Below are 24,219 nucleotides of genomic sequence, written 5' to 3' on the forward strand. Positions count from 1 at the left end.
AGGTGGAGGCTGGATTTGTGGACGATGGCGAGTCCTCCTCCCGTGTGGGTGGGGTGGTCCTTCCTGGGGATCTTGTATCTTTGGGGGATGGTGATGGCGATGTCCGGTCCCGAGGTGGTGTTGGTCCAGGTTTCGGTGAAGAAAGCTACATCCGGGGTGGTCCCAGATTTCGGTGGCATGTTTGTGGAGGGATCGGACGTTGAAGAGGATGCAGTGCAGGGTCTTCAGTTCGGTTGTGTTCTTGCGGGTGGGTTGTGCTTGGTCCATGTTCCTCGCGGTGCTGCGGGTGTGCCGGCAGCGGTGACAGCTGAAGGGTCCATGGGTGTCGGCTGGTGATGCTAGCTTGCAGTTGTTGTTGCGGCCTGGGTTGAGTGCGTGGAGTGCCGCTGGGTCGTAGCGTTGGCAGGGCGGAGTACCAGGGTTCCAGACGGGCGCAGACGGGCTTGCTATTGGCGTGCCTTCGGCATGCCAGCTGTGTGCCCGCTACGCATGTCCACTGCGTGCCTGAGCAGCGGCCACTATTAAGTAGGGGTCGAGGAGGGCTGGACAGCTGGGAGGCGGGAGCGGGGAGGAGAGCAGGATTGGGCCGGTCGTGCTGAGGGGGAGGGGCCGCGGAGGCAGCAGCGGCTGGGAAATAAGGGATAAAGGAAGTAAAGGAAAAAGGGGAAAATACGCAGAAATAAGGCACACAAGAGCAGAGATGCAGAAAAGCGTAGAAAAACTAAAGAGGGTAGAAAAACGAGTGAAAATGAGTGAAAGAGCCGAGCGAGAGAAAGGAGACAGAGGTCCACTGCACCACCAGGGATGAGGCGCATGGAAACCTGAAGGTGGAGGAGGGCCTCGATCACCAGCACTTGAGAGTGCAGGGGCAGGGGCAGGCCTCTCTTAATGGTGGAGGTGTGAGGGAGGGAGAGCAATTTCAGCAAGCTCTACTATGGTTTGTTTAATATGTGGATTCAATGGCCACCTTTACTTCATTATTAATAAGCCCCTTTACTAGGTCAACTCTCATAGGCTGTTAGCAGTCACTCAGAATACCTGTGACCAGCCACACCTCACTGGGCAACATGTTCTAGGCGTAGAAGCTGTGTTCTGTGTTTGGTCAAGCAATATTTGCTTTTTCTAATCACCTGCAGGGCACATATTTAGCAAACAAAAGAAAACAAAAAAATCTGCTCTGCAGGGGAATTTAAAAGAGGGACTATTGAGATATTTTTACCTTTTGAGAAACAATTTTACCCAACCATTGTTAATCAGGCATCAGATGCACGGGCTTACTTTAGGATGGTGCTGACCTTCCTTCCAGTGCAGCCATCTTTGTAAAGAGACTGGCCAGACAGAATGATGCTGGCATGGGTAAAATAAGAATGACCAACACATTAACAGTTACATGTAAGTGGAAAAGGCTACAGTATCCAATTCCTCACCTCTTGCTCGTCCCACAGGCAGCTGACAGGCTGCTTGACAGTTGTTTGTCTGAAACATTTTATATTTGGAAAAGATTTATGAGAGCGTGGTCAAATTTGCAAAATCTGAGCGGAGGGTTCAGATGACCCAAATGGTTGCAAGGTTGTGAGAAATGAAAACTGTAATACTTTACGTAGTCAAGATATTATGAGGGTTGTGACATGTGGATCAATCCAATTAGCTGTTGTAACTTGACTTTCAGTAAACACCTGCTATACTTAAGGTTAGAATTCCTCTGATATTAAAATGGGCAGATGAAGGGATGGTGATTTCTGGGTATTTTCGTAAAAGGCAAACTGGTTTGAACTGAACATTTACTCCCTGTATTGTCAATGTTTGGGAGCTTCCAGGAATCCTAAGTCTGAATCAAATAAATGTAGCACTGTGGGCCTCAGTCTCAAAAGTAACTTCTTCTTTTGGGTAAATTACACTTTGAGTATGTTTATTACCTTTTGGCTATTCACAAAATCAGGATGTACATTTACACTAAGGTGCCAATTACGATCCTGTAAAAAAATTCCCCAGCAGACCCGGCAGCAAGAAGGCCCCATGGTTCACCGACGAACTCAAGAGCTCCAAGAAGAACTGCCGAGCCCTCGAGAAAGCCTGGAGAAGGGAGCCAACCCCGGACAACATGACCACCCTCAAGCTTGCCACCCGGAAGCATCACCAACTGATCCGCGACACCAAGAAAACTGCATTCAAGGACCGGTTGGATAACAACGCACACAACAGCAAGGAACTCTTCAACATCGTGAAAGAGCTCTCCAACCCCAACGCCGGAAACAACGACACCACCCCATCGCAAGAACTCTGCAACTCCCTCGCCTCCTACTTCCACAACAAGATCGCGGACATACACAACAGCTTCAACACCCTACCGAAGAACGCCACGTCCAACCCGACCGAACCACCGCCCCCCACCTCCACCCGCCGCGCCTGGACCCCGATCTGCACCGAAGAAACCGTCCGCATGATGAACTCCATCCACTCCGGATCTCCGACCGACCCCTGCCCTCACCACGTCTTCAACAAAGCCGACGCCGTCATCGCACCCCACCTGCGGGACATCATCAACACCTCCTTCACCACCGCCACCTTCCCTGAGAGCTGGAAGCATGCCGAACTCAGCGCTCTACTCAAGAAACCAACAGCGGACCCCACCGAACTCAAGAATTACCGCCCCATCTCGCTGCTCCCGTTCCCAGCCAAAGTCATCGAGAAGACCGTCAACAAGCAACTGGCCGCCTTCCTCGAGACGAACGGATCCCTCGACCCCTCACAGTCTGGCTTCCGAGCCAACCACAGCACCGAGACCGCCCTCATCGCTGCCACCGATGACATCCGAACCCTGATGGACAACGGAGAAACAGCGGCCCTCATCCTCCTAGACCTCTCCGCGGCCTTCGACACCGTCTGCCACCGCACCCTAGTGCAGCGCCTCCGCAACGTCGGAATCCAGGAGAAGGCACTGGAATGGATCATCTCCTTCCTCGACGGAAGAACACAGAGAGTCCGTCTACCACCGTACAAGTCAGAGGCCACCAAAGTCATCTGCGGCGTCCCTCAAGGATCCTCGCTGAGCCCAACCCTCTTCAACATCTACATGAGCCCCCTCGCGGCCATCGCACGCCAACACAACCTCAACATCATCTCCTACGCCGACGATACCCAGCTGATCCTCTCCCTGACCAACGACCCCGCCGCCGCCAGAGCCAACCTTCACGAAGGAATGAAAGAGGTAGCCGAGTGGATGTCGACCAGCCGCCTGAAGCTGAACTCGGACAAGACGGAAGTCCTCATCCTGGGATCCTCGCCCTCCGCCTGGGACGACTCCTGGTGGCCCCCCGCCCTGGGCACCGCACCCAAACCGACAGACCACGCACGCAACCTGGGCTTCATCCTGGACTCCTCCCTCTCCATGACCAAGCAAGTCAACGCCGTCTCCTCGTCATGCTTCAACACCCTGCGCATGCTACGGAAGATCTTCCGGTGGATCCCCACCGAGACCAGGAAGAATGTCACCCAGGCACTCGTCACCAGCCGACTGGACTACGGCAACGCCCTCTACGCCGGAACCACCGCCAAGCTCCAGAAGAGACTCCAACGGATCCAGAACGCCTCAGCCAGACTCATCCTCGACATCCCACGACACAGCCACATCTCCGGACACCTGAGAGACCTGCACTGGCTCCCGGTCAACAAGAGAATCACCTTCCGTCTCCTCACCCACGCACACAAAGCTCTTCACGACCAAGGCCCGAGCTACCTCAACAACCGCATCAACTTCTACGCTCCCAAACGACACCTCCGATCAGCCAGCCACGCCCTCGCCGCCGTCCCCCGCATCCGAAGAACGACAACAGGAGGAAGATCCTTCTCCTACCAGGCCGCCAAGACCTGGAACTCCCTCCCGACCGACCTGCGCCTGACCCAGGACCACCTCGCCTTCAGGAAGAAGCTCAAGACCTGGCTGTTCGGGCAGTAGCAGCACCCCCCCCCCCCCCCCCCAGCGCCTTGAGACCCTCCGGGTGAGTAGAGCGCTCTATAAATGCCTATGATTGATTGATTGATTGTATCCGGTCTTTTTACCGTACGAATCGTACAAGTGCCGTACGAACTGGCAATCATGATTCACATGGTAAAAAGTCCATACGAACCTCATCGGGAATGATTTCCCACACGTCCTCGGGTCGGAAAATGTGTCCGACACGTCCTCGGACGATGTACCGTACAAATGTGAAAGGTGAAGTCCGACCGAGGAATCACGATCCATCACGTGCATCCGATCTCACAACCGTATGGAAAAAACACCGTCCGCACCGAACTCCCATTGCAACCATGGAGACATGTGCCCGCATACGCGCCCAACACTCCCCCCAGCACCCATACATTCGAGTCGTACTCCCCGTGAATGTACACCCCCCCTGTATGTACACCCGTGTACGTGTCGAACCCCCACCCGTGTACCCACACCCCTGTACGTTCGAGTCGTACCCCCACCCCAGTACGTGTCGTACCCCCGTGTACCCACACCCCTGTACGTTCGAGTCGTACCCCCACCCCTGTACGTGTCGTACCCCCGTGTACCCACACCCCTGTACGTTCGAGTCCTACCCCCACCCCTGTACGTGTCATACCCCCGTGTACCCACACCCCTGTACGTTTGTGTGGTACCCCTGTACGTGTCGAACCCCCACCCGTGCATGTACACCCCATAACGTTCGCGTCATACCCCCACCCCTGTATGTGTCCTACCCCTGTGTATGTACACCCCATTACATCCGAGTCGTACCCCCACCCCTGTACGTGTCGTATCACCGTGTGTGTACACCCCTGTACGTTCGCGTCGTACCCCCACCCCTGTACGTGTCGTACCACCGTGTATGTACACCCCATTACGTCCGAGTTGTACCCCCACCCCTGTACGTGTGAAATAGGAGGGGTGTGTGCAGAGTCCTCCCAGCAGTGCCCTGAGACAGGAGGGGTGGGGGCCTATCACTCCCAGCAGTGCCCTGAGACAGGAGGGGTGGGGGCCTATCACTCCTAGCAGTGGCCTGAGACAGGAGGGGTGGGTGTGATGCACAGTGTGAGCCTGGATCATTGATTGTGTAGTTGCCCTCATTCCACCTGTGTCCTTTCAATGGCACGTACTGCTTTTGGCCTTCCCCCAGAGGATCATGTCCCTATGACAAAGGTGCAATGCGTTGGATGCATACTATGCCTTGTTGGAAACAGCAAATGTGTTATGATCTGTGTCCCTGTGACATGTGCCAGGTGTATTGAGGTAGTGTCACTTGTCCATCCTCACAGGTAGACGCCTCTGCCAAGGAGAAGATATGGCTGGATGCCGTCAGCGCCGTGAGGAGTGCGGATGGTCAGAAGCGGCGCCTGTCCCAGGTGAGGAAACGCTGGCAGGATATCCGGTGCTGGACGTGGAGGATCGCACAGGTCCTGCTGGGGGACTCACCTGAGAGCCATAAGAACCGCGGGCGCCGCCGTCTCTCCCACATCCAGAAACGTGTGCTGGCGGTTGTCTTTCCTGACTTGGACAGGCGCCTACAGGAGATGCAGCAGCCGGAAGGGGGTAGGTACATGTGTGTGTTTGTTGTGTATCACCAGCATTTGTAAGTGCACTGTTCCATGGATACACTTCCATGGTTTATGGTGCTGTGCAGATCCTGTTACCCACAGTGTTGCAGGCCTCTCCTGCCTCCCTTCCCCACCTTGCAATGTGTTCCCTGGTCTCTGTGTAGTCACTCCATCACAAAGTTATGTAGCCTGACACCTTCTCCAAGTGTACAATGCCTGCAGCATCATGTGTGGGGGTGGTGTGTAACAGGTTTAGTGACCTTGCCTGTGCCCTGTCCAGTTCTGGACTTGTGGGTTCCATGTCAGTTGGCACTAATGCTGATTTCAGACATGGGAGTTAATCTCTTGAGTGCGAGGCCTTCCAGCAGGCATGTCCCATGTGGTGGCCTGTGACATGATGTGCATGAGTGTGCGTTACGCATAGTGCAGGGATGTTAGCGTGTGTTGCAGTCATTTCCATTCAGAAGCATGGAGTTGTGTGGCCACTACTGTCCCCAGGGGCATCTTTTCCTAGGTATCATGTGTGTAATCCGAAAATGTCGACAATCTCTGTGTCTACAGCATAGGTTGTGCTCTGTGCCATTGTCCCCTGGCACCATGTATATTGACGTGAGATGTATTACAAGTGTCCACTGTACAGCCTGACCTGATTTTCCTATTACATACTCACGGTGGCCATTGCCTTTGTGTCTTGTTGCAATCATCTGATGATGCCCATTTGTACATGATAATTTGGACAGCCGCACCTTGGGTAGTTTGTGTGCAATATAGAAGTTTTGCATCCCATGTGTATTTCACCCTGACTAAGATGTACGTGCTTCCTGTGTCTCCATAGATTTGTCTCATGTAGGGGGTGGGTGGTGCGGGCATGTCCGACATGTCAAGACCTGATATCTCCTTGCTAGGACTGGCCAGTGTGTGATGTTTGCCTGGACATACACTCAAGGTGCAGTGTGCCAGTCAGGGTGGGCATGTTATCAGTATTACCTATGCTGCATGTGCCTCTAGTTCCTGCCTATGGTCCCTGCTCATCCCTATTTGCTGCCACGCTGTGTGGTGCAGATGCAGTGCTGGATTGTCCCCAGGGCCTTGCTCCTCAGTCAAAATTCCATGTCATCTCATTTGCTACTGTGTCATGCTCTCCATAGTTTTTCCATGGCATGGTGGGTCAAAAAACTGTGTCTTGCATGCCCTACATATGTACCTTGTTTTGTAGATGTAACTCTTCCTTTGTTTCAGGCTATGCACTGTAACCTACGTAGATTAGACTCATGTGACATATGTATACAGGTGTATGATTACTTTCTGTCTCTTCACCCTGCCCACAGCATCGTCGGGGGACACGGAGGGAGACATGGACACAGACGGCGCGGAGGGACCGAGCACCAGTGCCAGCGGTGACATCGGGGCTGGCACTTCGAGTGGGACTGAGGCGGTGGAGAGTGAACCCGGGGACCTGTCGACTGGCACAACAGAGTATGAAGCTGACGGGTCCGAGGAGGATCACTCCGAGTGGGCGGTGGCTGCACCACCATCTGACAGCAGCCCTACATCTGGCACCGCCCCCTCCATTGGCATCAGCCGCCTCCCACGTGCCCGTGTCCCTTCCAAACGTGCCCGGTCACCACATGTCTCCTTCCTGCCAGGCACCGCACCCCCTGCCCCTGTCTCCACTGCTGCCGCCAATGCTGAGTCTGTGGACATCCAGCGGCAGTTGCAGATTGGTCAGACTGCGATCCTTAATCTCCTCCATGGCCACAGCCAGGTCCTCAACAACATGGAGGCATACTTGGAGGGCATTCATTCATCGCAGGCTGACCAACGCAACTTGCTGAGGTCCATAGACTCCACACTGACTGCAGCAGTGGGTCTCCTGCAGCGCTACGTCCCACCCCCTACCCCTGCTCCTTCCACAATACCCACTCCCATGCCTGTCCCACATACACCCAGACGTAAGCATGCACCCACCACAACAGACACAGGCACCACACCAGCAGGGAAGGTCCGCCGCACACCTCCTGACACGCACACACAGGGTGCAGTAGGCACACCCACTGGGTCGGAGGGCAAACGTGTGACACGCAGCCAGAGTGGGAGTCCACATTCCACCCAATCCACTCCCTCCAAATCCCCTCCCCTCAGCTCTCCTGGCCACATCTCCCCCAAGGACTCGTTCATGGCCGCTCTGTCCCTGAGCCCCACATTGACACCACCCCGCAAGCGGTCAAGGAGGTCCCCGGTCAGGGTGCTTGAGTCCCCCCCCTGTCCACATCCTCCCCCAGTGGCGCTGCGACCCATCCCTCTGACCCCCCCCCCTCCTTGGGGCCTGTGGTTCCTTGGGGTGCAGGGGAGTCCCTGGAGGACCTTGCTAAGGTGTGCAGCGAGATCCTGGCCTCCGCCTTTGGCCCTGCCCCGCCCCCTGTGGTGGAGGCCTCCATCCCTGCACCCACGACGCCTACCCTTCACCCTCCTGTCCCTGCGGTGCCTGTTTCCTCACCCCCACATGATGCCCTCACCCCTGTGGAAGACAACGGATTGTAACTGTGCAGGCAAGCTAGGGGACACGCATCCCACTGTGTCCCCCATCCAGCTGGGACTCCTGGACTGCCCTATGGCCTTTGTTAATATTGGACTTACGTCATACTAGTTTTTTGCTCATGCTGAATAAAGCTATTTATTTTTTGCCCTTGGAACACTCCTGCATTGCTGGCATTGCTGTTGGTGGGGCTGCTACATGGTTGTGGGTGTTGGTCATGTGTTGGGTGTGTGGGAAATGTAGTAGTGTGCTGCTCATAGGGGGGACCCTGGGATCTGTGTGCCTCACACGGTGTTAGCTACCTTTCTCCATTCATGTAAGCATTTGCTGCATGTTGCAATTGTCCCAAGGTGTATTCCTTCCTCTGTGTACCCTGACTTCTTCCCTGCAGGGTGTCCCCTGACTTTAGCACAGAGCTGTGTGTCCATTAGCTGGGTGTGTGACCTAGTCCTTCACCTTTGCACATGCATGCTGAGCGATGTCTCCACCTGCATCATTCGTGGCATCCTTGGTAGTCATTGTACTTGTGTTTGTGGTCTATTGACATGACTTCATGTGTACATGTTTTCTTTTCTGCGCTATGCATGCGTATACTCCCAGCCTCGCACACATGTGGTACATGTACTGCAGGGTCTTTGTGCACCTGACTGACATTTGTGGGCATGGTATATGTGACTACTCCACCCTTTGCGTTCCATGGGCACTGCTGGGAGTGATGGGCACCCACCCCTCCTGCCTCTGGGCACTGCTGGGAGGACTCTGCACCCACCCCTCCTGTCTCAGGGCACTGCTGGGAGGTCTCTGCACACACCCCTCCTGTCTCAGGGCACTGCTGGGAGGACTCTGCACACACCCCTCCTGTCCCAGGGCACTGCTGGGAGGTCTCTGAACACACCCCTCCTGTCTCAGGGCACTGCTGGGAGGACTCTGCACACACCCCTCCTGTCTCAGGGCACTGCTGGGAGGACTCTGCACCCACCTCTCCAATTTCACAATATGTACGCTCATGACATGCACGGATGTGGGTACGCTCCATGCATTCGAGGTGGGGGTACGTGTCGTACTTACACTGTTGGGGTGGGGGTACGCTCCATGCATACGGGGTGGGGGTAGGGGTCGTACTTACACTGTTGGGGTGGGGGTACGCTCCATACGTACGCGGGTAGGGGTACGTGTCGTACTTACACTGTTGGGGTGGGGGTACGCTCCATGCATTCGAGGTGAGGGTACGGGTAGTACTTACACTGTTGGGGTGGGGGTACGCTCCATGCATACGGGGTGTGGGTACGGGTCGTACTTACACTGTTGGGGTGGGGGTACGCTCCATACGTACGTGGGTGGGGGTAGGGGTCGTACTTACACTGTTGGGGTGGGGGTACGCTCCATGCATACGGGGTGGGGGTAGGGGTCGTACTTACACTGTTGGGGTGGGGGTACGCTCCATACGTACGTGGGTGGGGGTACGTGTCGTACTTACACTGTTGGGGTGGGGGTACGCTCCATGCATTTGAGGTGAGGGTATGGGTCGTACTTACACTGTTGGGGTGGGGGTACGCTCAATGCATACAGGGTGTGGGTACGGGTCGTACTTACACTGTTGGGGTGGGGGTACGCTCCATACGTACGCGGGTGGGGGTAGGGGTCGTACTTACACTGTTGGGGTGGGGGTACGCTCCATGCATACGGGGTGGGGGTAGGGGTCGTACTTACACTGTTGGGGTGGGGGTACGCTCCATACGTACGTGGGTGGGGGTACGTATCGTACTTACACTGTTGGGGTGGGGGTACGCTCCATGCATTCGAGGTGAGGGTACGGGTCGTACTTACACTGTTGTGGTGGGGGTACGCTCCATACGTACGTGGCTGAGGGTACGGGTCGTACTTACACTGTTGGGGTGGGGGTACGCTCCATACGTACGCGTGTGAGGGTACGGGTCGTACTTACACTGTTGGGGTGGGGGTACACTCCATACGTACGCGGGTGTGGGTACGGGTCGTACTTACACTGTTGGGGTGGGGGTACGCTCCATACGTACGTGGCTGTGGATACGGGTCGTACTTACACTGTTGGGGTGGGGGTACGCTCCATACGTACGCGTGTGAGGGTACGGGTCATACTTACACTGTTGGGGTGGGGGTACGCTCCATACGTACGCGGGTGTGGGTACGGGTCGTACTTACACTGTTGGGGTGGGGGTACGCTCCATACGTACGCGGGTGTGGGTACGGGTCGTACTTACACTGTTGGGGTGGGGGTACGCTCCATACGTACGCGGGTGGGGGTACGAGTCGTACTTACACTGTTGTGGTGGGGGTACGCTCCATACGTACGCGGGTGGGGGTAGGGTCCGTACATATCCGTCCCCACGCTATGTGATGCTTGTGCGGCCCGTACCCAGGCCTTTGCCACGTGGGTACAAGCCGTCCCGCCATTGTTGGGGTGACGTGGGTGTGGGCGTGGTACGACACATACCCACGCTCTTCAGGCGTGGGTACGGGACGTACATGTCTGGTTGTGTTGCCGGTTCGCGTCGTGACGGACTTCCGTTGTGGCGGTCGCTGGCTTAGCTGGACACGCCCCCACCCCCTCGTAGTGACCAGGGCATGGGAGTCAGGTATGTCCAGGGCATGTGTGCTGTGTGACTTTGGTGGGGGGTTTGTGGCCTGCCCTGGTCCTGCCACCCCCACCCCACTTTCCCCCCTCACTTAGTTGTTCTGACCTTCTGCGGCGTCTGCGTCGGAACCTGTAGAGGAGGTCGACTGCTATGAGGGCCGGGATGACACGTAGGTTTGGGTCCATGTCTGTCCGTCGCGTACGGGTCCTCCTTGTTCGCGTCGTCCTGTCTGTCCGTCGTGTACTGGTCCTCCTTGTTCGCGTCGTCCTGTGTGTCCGTCGCGTACTGGTCCTCCTTGTTCGCGTCGTCCTGTCTGTCCGTCGCGTACTGGTCCTCCTTGTTCGCGTCGTCCTGTTTGTCCGTCGCGTACTGGTGGTCCTTGTTCGCGTCGTCCTGATTTCCCGGCAGTTTTTGGCTGCCGGAAAATATTCACCGTGCGGGATGACGTCGGTGCGAATCGTAATTCCTGGTTCGTGAATTGCAGGCTGCGAGCGTCCCGACGTCAGGTCGGTGCTTTCCCGGATCGCATTTGTAGGTTTATTTTGTTCGGTCGGGGTTTTTTACGATTCGTACGGAAATGGTGTTCCCGTGCGAATCGTAATTCCATGTTTGTATATTTTTACGACCGGGTACGCGTCGGACGGAGAATATGCTCCGGTCGACGGTTCGTACCCGGTTTTTACCGGATCGTAATTGGCACCTCTATGTGTACTTAAATGTCTCCACCAAACCAAAGTGTATGGGAGCTATTCACAAACATTAGGAATGATTCACAAAGTTGACTCACACTTTTGAGTAATTATGCTCAGATTTTGTGAATAGCCAAAAGTAGAACACTTTCTCAAACGTATAAGAGTAAATTACACATTTGCTCACACGTGTAATTTAAAATGTGTGAATAGCCCCAGCAGTTTGTGAATAGCTCCCTGGCTCTTCAATTTGGTGGAGACATGTAAGTTACAGTTTTGGAGTAAATTTACAATCTGATTTTGTGAATAGCCAAAACACTGAAAACTTACTTAAAAGTGTACATTACTCAAATGTGTAACATAGAATTCAACACACCTACTGCAGTACAGTATAATACAATAATGTTGTTAATAAACACATCAAGATAAAAGAAACAGATCACTAGCACAGCAAAAAACACACAACATATATGTACTATCATTCTTGTCACACATTAATACATCTAGAATTCTGGTTTCACAATAAAGTGGTGTAAGATGTTAGGAGCAAGCACTACCTTAACGTGGCACCAATGACAGGAAATAAATGCTAGTCAAAAATATTTTGTGAACTTTCCCTTAGTTTCCCATTAGCCAGGAGGCCTCTACCTGTTAGGCAGAATGATGTGGAATGTCTGTGTTGTGCTTGATTGCAGGTGTAAACTCTAATTACGCGTTCCTCGTAATTTACCGACCCATGTGTAAACTCCTGTTTACACATGGGTCCGATTTACAAGTTTGAAGGAACATAATGCATCCAATAATTATCAGATGCATTAAATAACTCAACCTTTTCTAATTTGCAGCAGGTTAAACTTGTTCAAATGTAACTGTAGAAAACATTTGGGGCCCAATTCACAAGGGTAAACTTACACGGAAGTGCACGTTTACAATTGTTTGCTATTCTCAATGGGATTTATGAGTAGTGTCTTTGCAAGTGCTGAGTCTCCACACATAAATACACCTATCTTTTTAAGTGCAGAGACCCTGCACTTGGAAAGATACTCTTCGTAAAACCCTTTGTGAATGGCAAACAATTGCAAAGTTACACAGAATTGTAGGTTTACCTTTGTGAATCAGGCCCATGATAGCTAACATATTATATGGATTTTGATTCTTTAAGCACCAAAATCTGCATGTTATATATCCCATGAACCCATAATAGGTGTAACTTGTTGCACCCGATAAACAACATACCCCATGAAATGGGTACTTATCATGGGCGATGAATAACATGTTAGGCCATAAACAGGCCCAATGTGCAAGGGTTAAAGGTGCCAGTGGGCTCTGACCTAAGAAAATTGTTTATTTTCCCATTTTGGATTATGTCATAAAGCTCACAAGCCAATAGTGGCCTCTCAAAATGTCAATGTTTGTTAAGAGAATAGGGGTAGTTACTTGAGGGACATCCAGGGAGTAAGTTAAGAGTATCTACCAATGAAATTATAGTGTATTCCCCACAAGATCTCGTGTGGAGTCCACAGTGCTCACAGAACACAACACCGTGTGGTGCCTGCCACGTAGTGCTGTGAAATGCACAACATTGCATTTTAGCATCGCAGTGGGTGCTACTGTCAGCAGCAACCGCCACAATGTTAAAATGCAGGATCTGACCACCATGGTGGCGGTCGCATCCTGATCTGGTGTTTGGGACTGCCGCATGCATGGCGGACGGTCCCAGTTTACACTAGGGGTGGGCGGAATTTGCGAAATCCACTTTCGCAAATTATCGCGAAAATGTTAAAAATTATCGCAAACACGCGGAAATATCGCGAAGATGCAGAAGTTTTTTTCCCGCATGTTCGCGAGATTTTCTGCATGGTTGCGGCTCGCCAACTTACCCATGTGGTTGCTCGCGGGCACGGCCGTCTTGTTTTCAGTTGTCTCGTGGTGCATGATCGCGAGGAGAAAGACGTGATCGCGCGACGCATGACGTCACTGCGGTCGCGAGACAGCGCAAATGGCTAAAAACAATACAACATCTCATGGAGAACGCGACCGGATCAAGAAAACGCAGGGATTCAGGAAAGGCGATCGCGCGCGCGAGAATGTATTATTTTACAGCGCGAGCAAGAACCAAATTATCGCTAAGCTGCGGAATGCGGAAATTTTGACTTTTCTGCGCTTTCCGCAGAATGCGAAAATGTCAAATTATCGCAATTTCCGCGAACGGAACGAAATTTTAGCCCAGGCGTAGTTTACACCAGGATGGCGGATGGACTCCAGTCCGTCCGCCATCCTAATGAGCCCCTAGGTGCCCAAAGCTCTGCTCTGGCAATGCTATTAAAAATCAGCGCACCAGTATCAAAGCTTTACAGTGACGAATTCACCTCAAGCCTCTTTAATCCACTACAGACCCTGCTGCCCCTATATTTCACTCAAGCCAGTACTTGCTTTCTCCCTTTGTGTCCCTTTTTCTATCTTTTCTGACCTTCTTTCTCATTTAGGTGTTTTTCTCTCTCTTGCTCACGATCAATATGAAATGAGGAAAAATATGAGTTGGTCCCCAAAAATGACTACTGGCAACCACCGGCTAAAATTAGGCACTGTCCTTAACACATCTGCAGGGATCAGGGGGATTCACTGTCCCTAACCTTAAAGTCCCGCCTTACCATTGTTACCTTAAATTTCTGATTTTACTAGACTTTGGAATTTCTTTGGGACAGGATTTTCTTGTAAATTGTTTATAACATTTTACTGGAAGATGCCAATATTTAAGGATATTGAAAACTATGCCAGTGTTCAGAACCTTTTTTGAAGACCTTAAATGAGGGCAAGAGACTGAGAGGTGGAAGATAAGATTACCAAAGAAGACGGCCTTGATGAGAAAATTTGCTTTCACCTTACGGCATGAGTTTTGACACAAGTTTGGAGTGGAGTAGTTTGTAGGAAGTTACCTTTAATTGTAAGGTCCCTAAACTGACAGTGTTGAGAGATTTTACAGGTAAGGTGTGAATGAGGCATACAAGATTAAAACCCCAAATTTTGAATTGGATCTAGGTTATAACAGGGAGCCAGTAAATAGCTTTTTGATCAGAGATTAAATTGCCAATTTTGTGGTGCCAGATTAATACAAATGGAGAATTCTAGGCTCCTTGAATATGATTTTATCTAGTAGCCCTCAGATGAGAGTTGATGGCTACCAGCACGATTAGTGGCTAATAAGGGCATCAGGTGTCTCTTATTATTTAACTGATTGAAACAGTGGCTTACTAGGGCACTGACCAGGATATTAAGTGAAAGATCTGAGGCAAAGTTCAACCCCTAGCCTTTTAATTTAGTGATTAACCCCCAAACACCATCTTCAGGCCAATTACTAACCCTATGGCTAAATCGACCTTCTTCCATTGAAAAATCTTCCTTCTCCCACCTGACTTTCATGAGTGGGATTTTTCCAGTTTTCTGTCTTTCCCAGACATGACGGAAACAACGTTGTCATTGTTGTTTTTGTTTTCTAACTAACATGTTATTTATTACATTGTTATCTTTAATAATGTTTGATTTTTATTTGCATTGTTAATTTTGCTGAATCCAATTACTTGAAGCACAATTTTAGGAGGATTGTCGTGTTGCTCAAGCTCCACTTGCAAATAGGAGCCAAGGACTGAATTCATGAACAACTAATTTACCCTTATAGGATCTTATTTTGCAGTAGCTCGGGTGTTTATATCTAATATCAAGAGTGTGCACTTTCTCTCCAAAGTCTACCAGTCTAATTCCATCCCACTTCAATATATCCTATTAAAACCTAAGCTAGTTTTCTTTTGCAGGGACTTCTGCTCCCAGACACAGAAGACATTAAATGGGATATTAAGCAAAGAAAATAATTTTACTGATGCTCATATGTCATATATTGCATGTGCTAGGAACTTGCTATCTGTGTTCTACTAACGGTGGAGAATGGTTTATCCAATTAAACAGAAGCATAAATATGGACTCCCGCCAACCATAGATGTATTAAACGATGTGGAGAAATGTAGAATATTTGGGGATTTGCACATGTGAATTGGGATTCCTAAAGATATGGTACTCATCGATGATACAGCAACTATTTATTGCCTACCTGTAATCATACCATTATGGATACAATACTTGCAAAGATACTCTAATCAGTATATTACCGGTAAGCATGCCCTCGTCGACAATGCAGCTCCCATTAATGAGTATGGCATCACATGGAAGGTAAAGTTTCTTTCCTGGTAAAAGGAAGACATCTCCTGGGACCAAATGACGAGATTCAATTTCTTTACAATCTAAGAAAATAAATATAATGAAAAGAGAGACAATTCAACAATGTTTGTATTTAATTTACTTCACTAACCAATAAGGAAGGACTTAATATTAAAAGTATTTAAATTAAAATGCAAATCATTTATAAGAAATACACAGAACAGAAATACGTTTTTGCAAATACATCACTTATAGAAAATCTCAAAAGGTATTTTAAGCAAGGTCAAGCATGGCACTTTTTCCTTAGCTGGCAACTAGGCTGGAACTTGAGGTTTTGATATGAAGTATTGCCTTTCTATTCCAACTGTGTAAAATGTGTTTTTTTTACTCCATCAATGCTGTCTCCATCAATATCATCTTCTTTTGAAATAAAATAATAATGTTATGTATTTCAAGAAACATTATCATCTGGAAGTTGTTATGAAGCTCAGTGATACACACCAAGATAATTCTAGAAAGGATTTATTGTCAAAAATGTTTCACAAAATTACAGAGGTAAAACGGTGAAGTAAACTTACCATGGTCTCCCCTATGCCAACTCACCAACTATTATCAGATCTTATTAATCTAATCTTCATATTTTAATTTATGACCAATATACTCTTCAAAGGCTGTATTATCCTCAACTTAGACTCAAGTTCAATTTTCTGTACTTCTGAATCATACCTGTCTCAAGACATTCTTGAAATTAACTTACTAATTGCAGACAGAGTGATCTGGTCCTAATGACTCTAGGATGAACAGACTCCAACATGCAGAATCCAGACCACTCATTACGAGATATATTTTTTTAACTTTCTTTAAAAAATGCAATTTACCAATTAAAAAATAGAAACGTTTGGCAGCTTCTTTGAACGAGGCTATATTGACCAAACTTAATTAAAATAAAAAAACAGGACAATTTAAATTGCGGTTAAATGAATGGAAATATCAACTTTTGACACCTAAAGGAAGATGAATGGAAAAAACTAGACAGTGTTGCCAGATAGGGTGCAGCCATGCAAGGCTGAAACAGCCTCAGCACCTGATGGATTCTCATTCCCCAATATCCCATCATATGCTATCAATCGCCATTCCAAAAATCTTTTTAAAGTCGTGTAGGCAACTTATACAGGAGCAGTTCAATACCTTGTTCTTCACACCCAGAGGAGTTTAATCATGATTTTAAATGAATATTCCCCCAAAGGATAAATAGGATTACAAGTAGCAAACTATACATTTAACTACTGGTAATCTCTCTTGATAATTCTAAACACTAATGTTGTGAGGTACAATTGGGCCGCATACAAGTCTCCATTTTAGTTACAAGTTTAAACTTGGCATCGTTTTTTAAACAGTGACTTTTTACTTTTTACATGCCTTGCACTTCCACAATTGCACACTTTGAAATTATTCTGCATACATCACATGTCTTATTAATCATGTTATTATGTTGTTCATTCACTCTGTTCAATGCTAAGGAACATTGAATATGATGCGCTTGCATTGAGTTGTACGGTAGGAGACAACTCAAAATCTCAAGACAAACAAACTCTGCAGATGAGTACTTTGGATGACAATATCCTGGAAGGCTGTGCCTGAGATGCAGCCTCGCTGCCTCAAGCCTAAATCCTGCATAGGGCGGTAGCCTCTTTTACACCAGATCAGCTTCACGATACATCAGACATAGGTATGGGGACTGGCTTGTCCCAGGAGATCTGGCAGAGGCTACTCCTGCTAGGCTCTTGAAAGTGCAGGTAGTACTAAGATAGGAGTATAACTATAATCATAATCCGACTGTAAGGTTATAATGGTTAAAATGTTTATCTTTTTCTCCATTCTTGCAATGCTGGTTACAATGCTTTGCTTGACCTTACTAATAACTGCAGTTCATGCTTTTCACACAAGAAAACAACTGTTTCAATAAATGTTTGAAAAGCCAGTTTGTATTTTTCTTGTGTCTCTCATTGAGCATGCATGAGTAACAACTAACAACAAAAGGGTAGATCTGTTTACACGATTTCCTTGGAGAATTAGAGAGGTCGTGTTCTGAGGTTGCGGATACCATCTGGTACCCTGGTAAGGTTAGGGGCCCAGATGGGCACTGTGAGCTTCCTAGGAATTAGGCCATCCTACTCAGATGATACGTGTGGAATAAGTCCCCATATTCTGATGGGTATTTTATTCAGATGCAAAGTTCTACCTAATTTATAGGAACTGTATGACATAGCGCCAACAATTTTCTAGTTCAAGTACTCATTTTATGGGTCTCCTGAGTAGCATTTTAAGGACCCCATTCACTTTACTGGGAGACATCTGTGATGTTGGGGATTAATCACCTCAGCTAAATAGGACACCTCTATTTCTGACTTTAGGTTGTTTATGTAGGAATCACGCGACTATAGTTTTTCCCTTCTCTTACTTCCGTTCAATAAATATGGCTCAAGCAGTAGTTATTTCTGTTAATTACAGACAAGCTGTAACAACAATGTTACAACAACAAGGCCTCCTCTTGCAGGGGAGTTGTTACCTTCACGGTAGGGACCCACGTAGCATATAGAACAGAGGTATTCTATACATAGGTCCCATTTACTGCAGCAGATGCAATGCACAAACATTTCACAACTAAACTGCACTGTATTACCAGGCCAATACAGAGCCTAAGAATATTAAGAAATTCCATTAACATATCAGGAATGACACTAAATAGAATAGCAAAGCATCCTTAAGCATTTGGAAACAAAATTAAAAAACAAATATGCTTCATCCAAAAGAGGTTTTTCAAAAATACTTGATCCACTTGAGCGACAGGCTTAGTATCAAGTCAAGACAGTAATGTCTTGTGGCTATATCAAAGGACCGCCCAGTAGGCATGGGCGGAATATAAACTATGCTGGTGTAATTCAAGTATGTGAGAAATTGAGTAATTTGTTGACTGGGGTGGGAGCCCTTGGGAAGAGGAGTTGGCCTAACGGCTATGGCGGTCGACTTCGAATCTGGGAGCTGGGTTCGAGTCTCGGCAATGACGCTGAACATCCCGTGATTCTGGGCAAATCACTTAATCTCCCTGCGCCTAACAAAAGTGAATATATGTCCTAATGTAACGTAACTGGTGCTATGTAAATCGCTCTGATACCCGTTTCGGGTCAATTTCGCACTATATAAAACTCTGCAAAAAAAAAGCAACAGCCGCGGGCACAGAAGGGTTGATGGCAGGAAAATGCCAACTTTTTAAAGGTGACATTTTCAAAATTGTATTTAAACATCCAACTTTACCATTAGGGAAGATTTTTCATTACAGTTTTGTATATACCAAACATGAACAGGTGACCTGGTTCAAATCAAAAGTTAACCCAAATTAAATGTACTAAGTCACCTAATGTTATCCAAAGGAACAGGTAGGCATCACAGTAGTGAAAAACGAATTAATGTGTTTTCACTACCAGCACATGTAAAACTTAAAAGTGCATGTCCAATCTTTCTTTTGATTGCGATGCACCCTGCCTTATGGGCTACCTTAGTTGTGACTTATATGCAATAAAAGGGGAGTTTAAGGCTTGGCAAGGGGGTTATATTTCCAAGTTGAATTGGTAGTTTAAACTGCGTTCAGGCTGCGATGGCAGACCTGGGACATATGTGTATGCGGCTGCCTTGGGGGGTGGCACAATATGTGCTGCACACTCACATTTAGCATTTAATTCACAGACCTTGGTTATATTGTATACCACTCTACAAGGGAACTATAACCAAAGTAATCATGTCAATTAGGTGTAAGCCAATCAAACCATGTTTAATGGCAAGAGCATAGCACTTTAGCAATGATTGGTTGTGGTAAAGTGTACAGAGTCCTAAGGCTGACAAAAATAAATTAAAAAACATGGAGTGTGAAGGCAAAATATTTTGGGGTGACCCTACAGAGGGAGCCAGGTCCGATAACGTAATTGCAGGAATTCTGCTTTACACTTGTTAAGCAAAATAACTAGAAATTATACCTTTATGACACTTCTCATAATTACACACCATTCGCTGAATTGTTTACGTGCTCTTGTTGAAAAGAATCCACATGCCTAAAATTGATTTGCAGATGTATTCAAAACTTAAAAATTTGCATGAAATTAAGTATTTACATTTAGCATATTTGCACATACTTTTGCATAATTTTGCCATAATTTCACTTCACTATGTGACAGAAAATTAATCAAATTCTGCACACCACGCCCTCCTGCGAGTCCCTTTACATAATTTCTTAAACGGAACAATCCTAAATGAAGCACTGGTTACAGCTTTAGAATTAATAGAATATGATTTTTCCAATTTTAGTTCACAATACCTCTGCAAAGATGCTAAATGGTACCCCTTGTGCGATTGGAGATGTGTTGTGGTGGAACAATAGTGCATTGCAGCAGAAATTACACAAAAGTATATTTGGAGGAACTAAAAGGCAGTATTGAAGGGTACAGCAGTGGAAAACATTGAGATGAAAGAGGTATTTGGGAAGGCATTGCCCTAGGAACTACTCTAAAAGTGTGAAAAGTTGTCACTGCAGGAAGATTTAAGATATGGAGACTAAAGAATGCTAGGCAGGATAACACATTTTCAAGGAGCCAATCTTCCACATCTCTTTATCTTTGTGCCATCTTCATATCCCTAACCCAGTTACCAGCACTAAACAGACTCTTTAACCTAACTCTACCACAATCTCTTTCCTTAATCGTAACAGGTATATTTGTAAAAGCAGTATTATTCTTAGACGTTGCAGTGCACTGTAATGGCTCCCTGGTCCCCAACGCTCGTCCCACATTATTGTATAGTATGCATCGTAGTCTTGCTCCTGACAACTTCATCTCTGTGAAAAAAATTGCTTCTTAAATTGTTTGTTTCTTCCAAATAACTGACTCCCTCTATCCCTAGAGCTATAGATATCTACACTCAGTCACTGGCAACCTCGGTGTGACCCTTCAGATTGATTTTGATTGATACCACATCTCCATTCTCAATTAGTGCACAATTGTGTAGATCTTTTTCAGTTCTTCAGATCTCTAGTGCAGTATTTACAGAGCCATCTCTAATATCTTCAGATCCTCAGATTCCTCAAGTAAGAATATTTGCCCCTTTTGTCCACTTTTCATGCCACTGCCTACTGAATCGCTTGCCTATCTAACAAGAACCACATTTCAACTCTTTCTTGGCTGCAATGGCTGCCCTCGAGGCTGGGGAGCAGTTTCAGATGGAGGGGACGGATGAGGAAAATGCTTATTTCCCTGCTTCTACATTTACATATTATGCAACGTAGTCTGGCATTTAGATGTGTATGGTTTTGTAAGTATTCTGCTAGGACATGAATTTCTTGCAATCCCTGGGGGGGGGTCTAGTGTGAATTTCTAAGAATGAGATGATGTGAACCCAAAGACTGGGAGAGAGCTTAGCTGATGAAGGGACTTGATGTGGACAGAAAATCTACAAAAGCAGGATTACATTATTTATAATCTAAAATGTTAAAACATTAGGCCATATGCCCCTCTTCAATGACACAAAGAAAGCGAAAAAAGCACGGGTTGCTGCCACGTGTCGTCACAGATAACTTCACTTGCCTTCATGTTTTATGAGTTTGAATGTTTGTTCCCTTTCAGCTGAAAATGGTTATAAATTAGGACATGAACAGACAAGATCAAACAATAGCTGTAACTTAATTGTAACTCACCTCCATCTTTTTGACACACAGTAACGATGACGCTGTTGTGGGCCTCAACGAGGTTATGAAGGTTGATGGATTGCTGTGGAGTTAAGAGTTAGAAGGAGCAGAGTTACAGACCTGAGAACTACACAGCACTGGGGCATGTCCACCAGTATCCCAACTCACTGAAGACTCAATCACTACAGCAACCAGCACATATTTCCCAAAACCGCGCCACAGAGAGGCAGATCAGTCTTCCTGTCAGAGTATAGGAATTAAATTGCATGTGGTCTTCTTAAAATATCATATTTTAATAGTAAAATGTAATTTAGATCGGTGGAAGATCTCTAAGTCCAATTAATGCAGCAATGCAAGGGACACATCCATCTTCATATTCAGACGAATAATACCTTTATCAACTCTCTATCCAATGTCCTATTATCTGCACAAATCACCTTGGCCTAAGCACAATGATAATGTTTTGACTAATTCCAGCCCTTAACTTTTTTGTCCATGGTCCAGATGATATCATTTATCACTGCTATTATACACTATGGCATGAAATATTTTATTGCTATTGTGCTCAGGACTTCTTCTAAAAGTCTGGCCAGACCTCAGAGTATCCAAAATGAAGTGTCTACAACCAGTATCAGCTCAGGTGAATCTGATTATATCTCTCATAAGCTTAGAAGATTGTACTGAGTTTTCTTCAAAAAGATGACTACCAGCAAACCTCTGACCAACCATCTGCTAGGGTGGTGGAGGTCTTTACTATGCCACTCTGCCTGGACAAGAGCTAGTGATCTCTGTTGGCCCTGTGTAGATCCTTGTGCCTTAAAACTAGCTAGGGTCTAGGGGTCATCCCCAGAAGGCATGTTTCAAGAGGCTCCTCACCAAACATTTGTTTTTGAAAAACCAAACTTTCAAATTGGGAATCTCTTTTTAAACCACAAGATAAATGACCCTGACACACCCTGGGAACTTTCTTCCAAGCTGTGGGAGTAATTTTTCTATTTTTCCTATTCAGTACCACCACAGCTTTCCTGGTGAGCCCTAACAGAAAAAGATAGGCCAGACTGTTCATTGGAAATAGTGTGGATGATAACTTAATATTATATGAAACAATATTGCAAGTCGTTAAAATCATTGCAGTAATATTGTCATGCCTTTTATATGATGGAATCTTATATCGCAGGTAACATCTTTTTTGTAGATTTATTTTAATATTGTTATATTTAAGATTCAATGGAGGTTTAATGCAATAGTCATTTTTTATCATTCAGAAAGTATGCTTCATTGCATTTATAATTTTTATTCAGCATGGTAAACTGTAGTAATTCAACATCATCATAAAATCTTGATTCGAATACAAGAGCAACCATAAAAGAGCATAAAAACAAAACATGTACAGTCATACAGAAAACGTGTCCAGAGATTCCAAATAGTTAAATGAATTATCAAGCAATAAAGGACATAAAAATTCCACCCTAACAATATTACATTAATCAGTCGGGTCTAGTGTTATGTTGTTTCCTACTTTCCAGTAGGAGCTGGGCAACATAAACATAGGGATGGTGCCATACTGATTCCGTGCACCCCACAGGACATGTCGCCCCAGAGACCAGCTAGCCCATAGTGCATCCAGATGCACCCCTAAACCTAGACCGGTAGCAAATGGTTCTGGCAACCACAGAACATGACAACCTTGAGACTTCCCAGGGATCGTGGAACAGATCTAGAACCCTTTAGCTCAGTCACTCATGCTCTCTTTCTCTCAGAGAAATATACAAAGAATACACAGAGGGGAGTTTTCAATATTTATTGAACCAAAGTGATTTTTTTATAAAAAATATGTGCTCAATGATCAATAGACAGAAGCAGATAAAAGTGATTAGCAATATAAGGACAGTGAACAGAATTAAAAGTTCCACCATCTTGCTAAAACAATAAATGTATATATAGCATACTCCTACTATGCGTTCCCTAACCTAGATGCCTAGGGTATATGTATGTGTTCTGCCAAGAATCCCCAACTGGATGATCTTACCCTCATCCCCAACTTGGTCCCAGGTTGGACATCCCTCCTCGCAGAGGAATCAGCAAGCAGAAGGGCTGAGATTTCAGCGGGGTGCTCAAGTGCTCCTCTGCCTAAATCCTGAAATGTTTGTTTATTTATATAAAAAAAAACATCCTTGCTCATGAGCCGAAACCTTAGTCAGGCCGACATTGTAATGATCTATTAACCTGTCTCAAATTTAAAGGAGACAGGGGCTCATTTACAAGTTCTGTGTGCCACCGGAACATCACTTTTTGTGATGTTCCGGTGGTGCACAGGTCTTACCCACATCTACATGGCCACGTAAAGCCATACTGAATGGCGTTTCATGATCTTGAGTGAGGCAACGCAGCGTAAGTCACTGAGTTGCCTCACACTTTGATGGGGAGGCATTTCATGGGTGTTATTGTGGGTGTTTCCAAGTAGCACCCATGGCATTTGTCACATTTCTAGATTTACAATAAGTTGTAAACCTGGTAATGCATCAAAAGCAAATGCATCCCCAGTGGAGGAGTAGGGTAGGTGCAACAAGGAGAAATAACATTATTAATGCTCGTTTTTTCCTCTTTCTATGCGTGCTGCATTTAGCAGAAGACATAGAAAGAGGAAACCACCTCCATCGATTGTTTTTGTGTAGGAAGGCAATACAGGCACCCCTGTACCATGGTACACACCTTCCTGCACAAACACAATCAGCCCTACAATGCAGGGGTGCCTGCATTGGCGCATGGCAGTCAATTGAGCGCCAGTGCAGGGAAAGAGGACAGGAATGAGCCATATCTGATAGATACAGTGCATTCCTGCCCTTGCCTTTTGCGATAGGACAGTGCTGCAGGAAGGCT

At 47.1% G+C, this 24,219-nt stretch overlaps 1 protein-coding gene across 1 annotated transcript in view; it reads right to left on the reverse strand.

The window, feature by feature from the left end:
• LOC146788639 (putative cation-transporting ATPase 13A5) overlaps positions 1–24,219 on the reverse strand; it is a 586,298-nt gene that overhangs the window by 423,126 nt on the left and 138,953 nt on the right. The window contains exons 8-9 of the mRNA XM_085635842.1: positions 21,349–21,421; positions 15,560–15,691 (exon numbers count right to left, since the gene is read on the reverse strand). Of these exons, the coding sequence (XP_085491968.1) occupies positions 15,560–15,691; positions 21,349–21,421 (205 nt within the window). The remainder of the gene's footprint in view (positions 1–15,559; positions 15,692–21,348; positions 21,422–24,219) is intronic.

The sequence above is a fragment of the Triturus cristatus genome, chromosome 11 (assembly GCF_964204655.1).
Source record: "Triturus cristatus chromosome 11, aTriCri1.1, whole genome shotgun sequence".
NCBI lineage: Eukaryota > Metazoa > Chordata > Amphibia > Caudata > Salamandridae > Triturus > Triturus cristatus.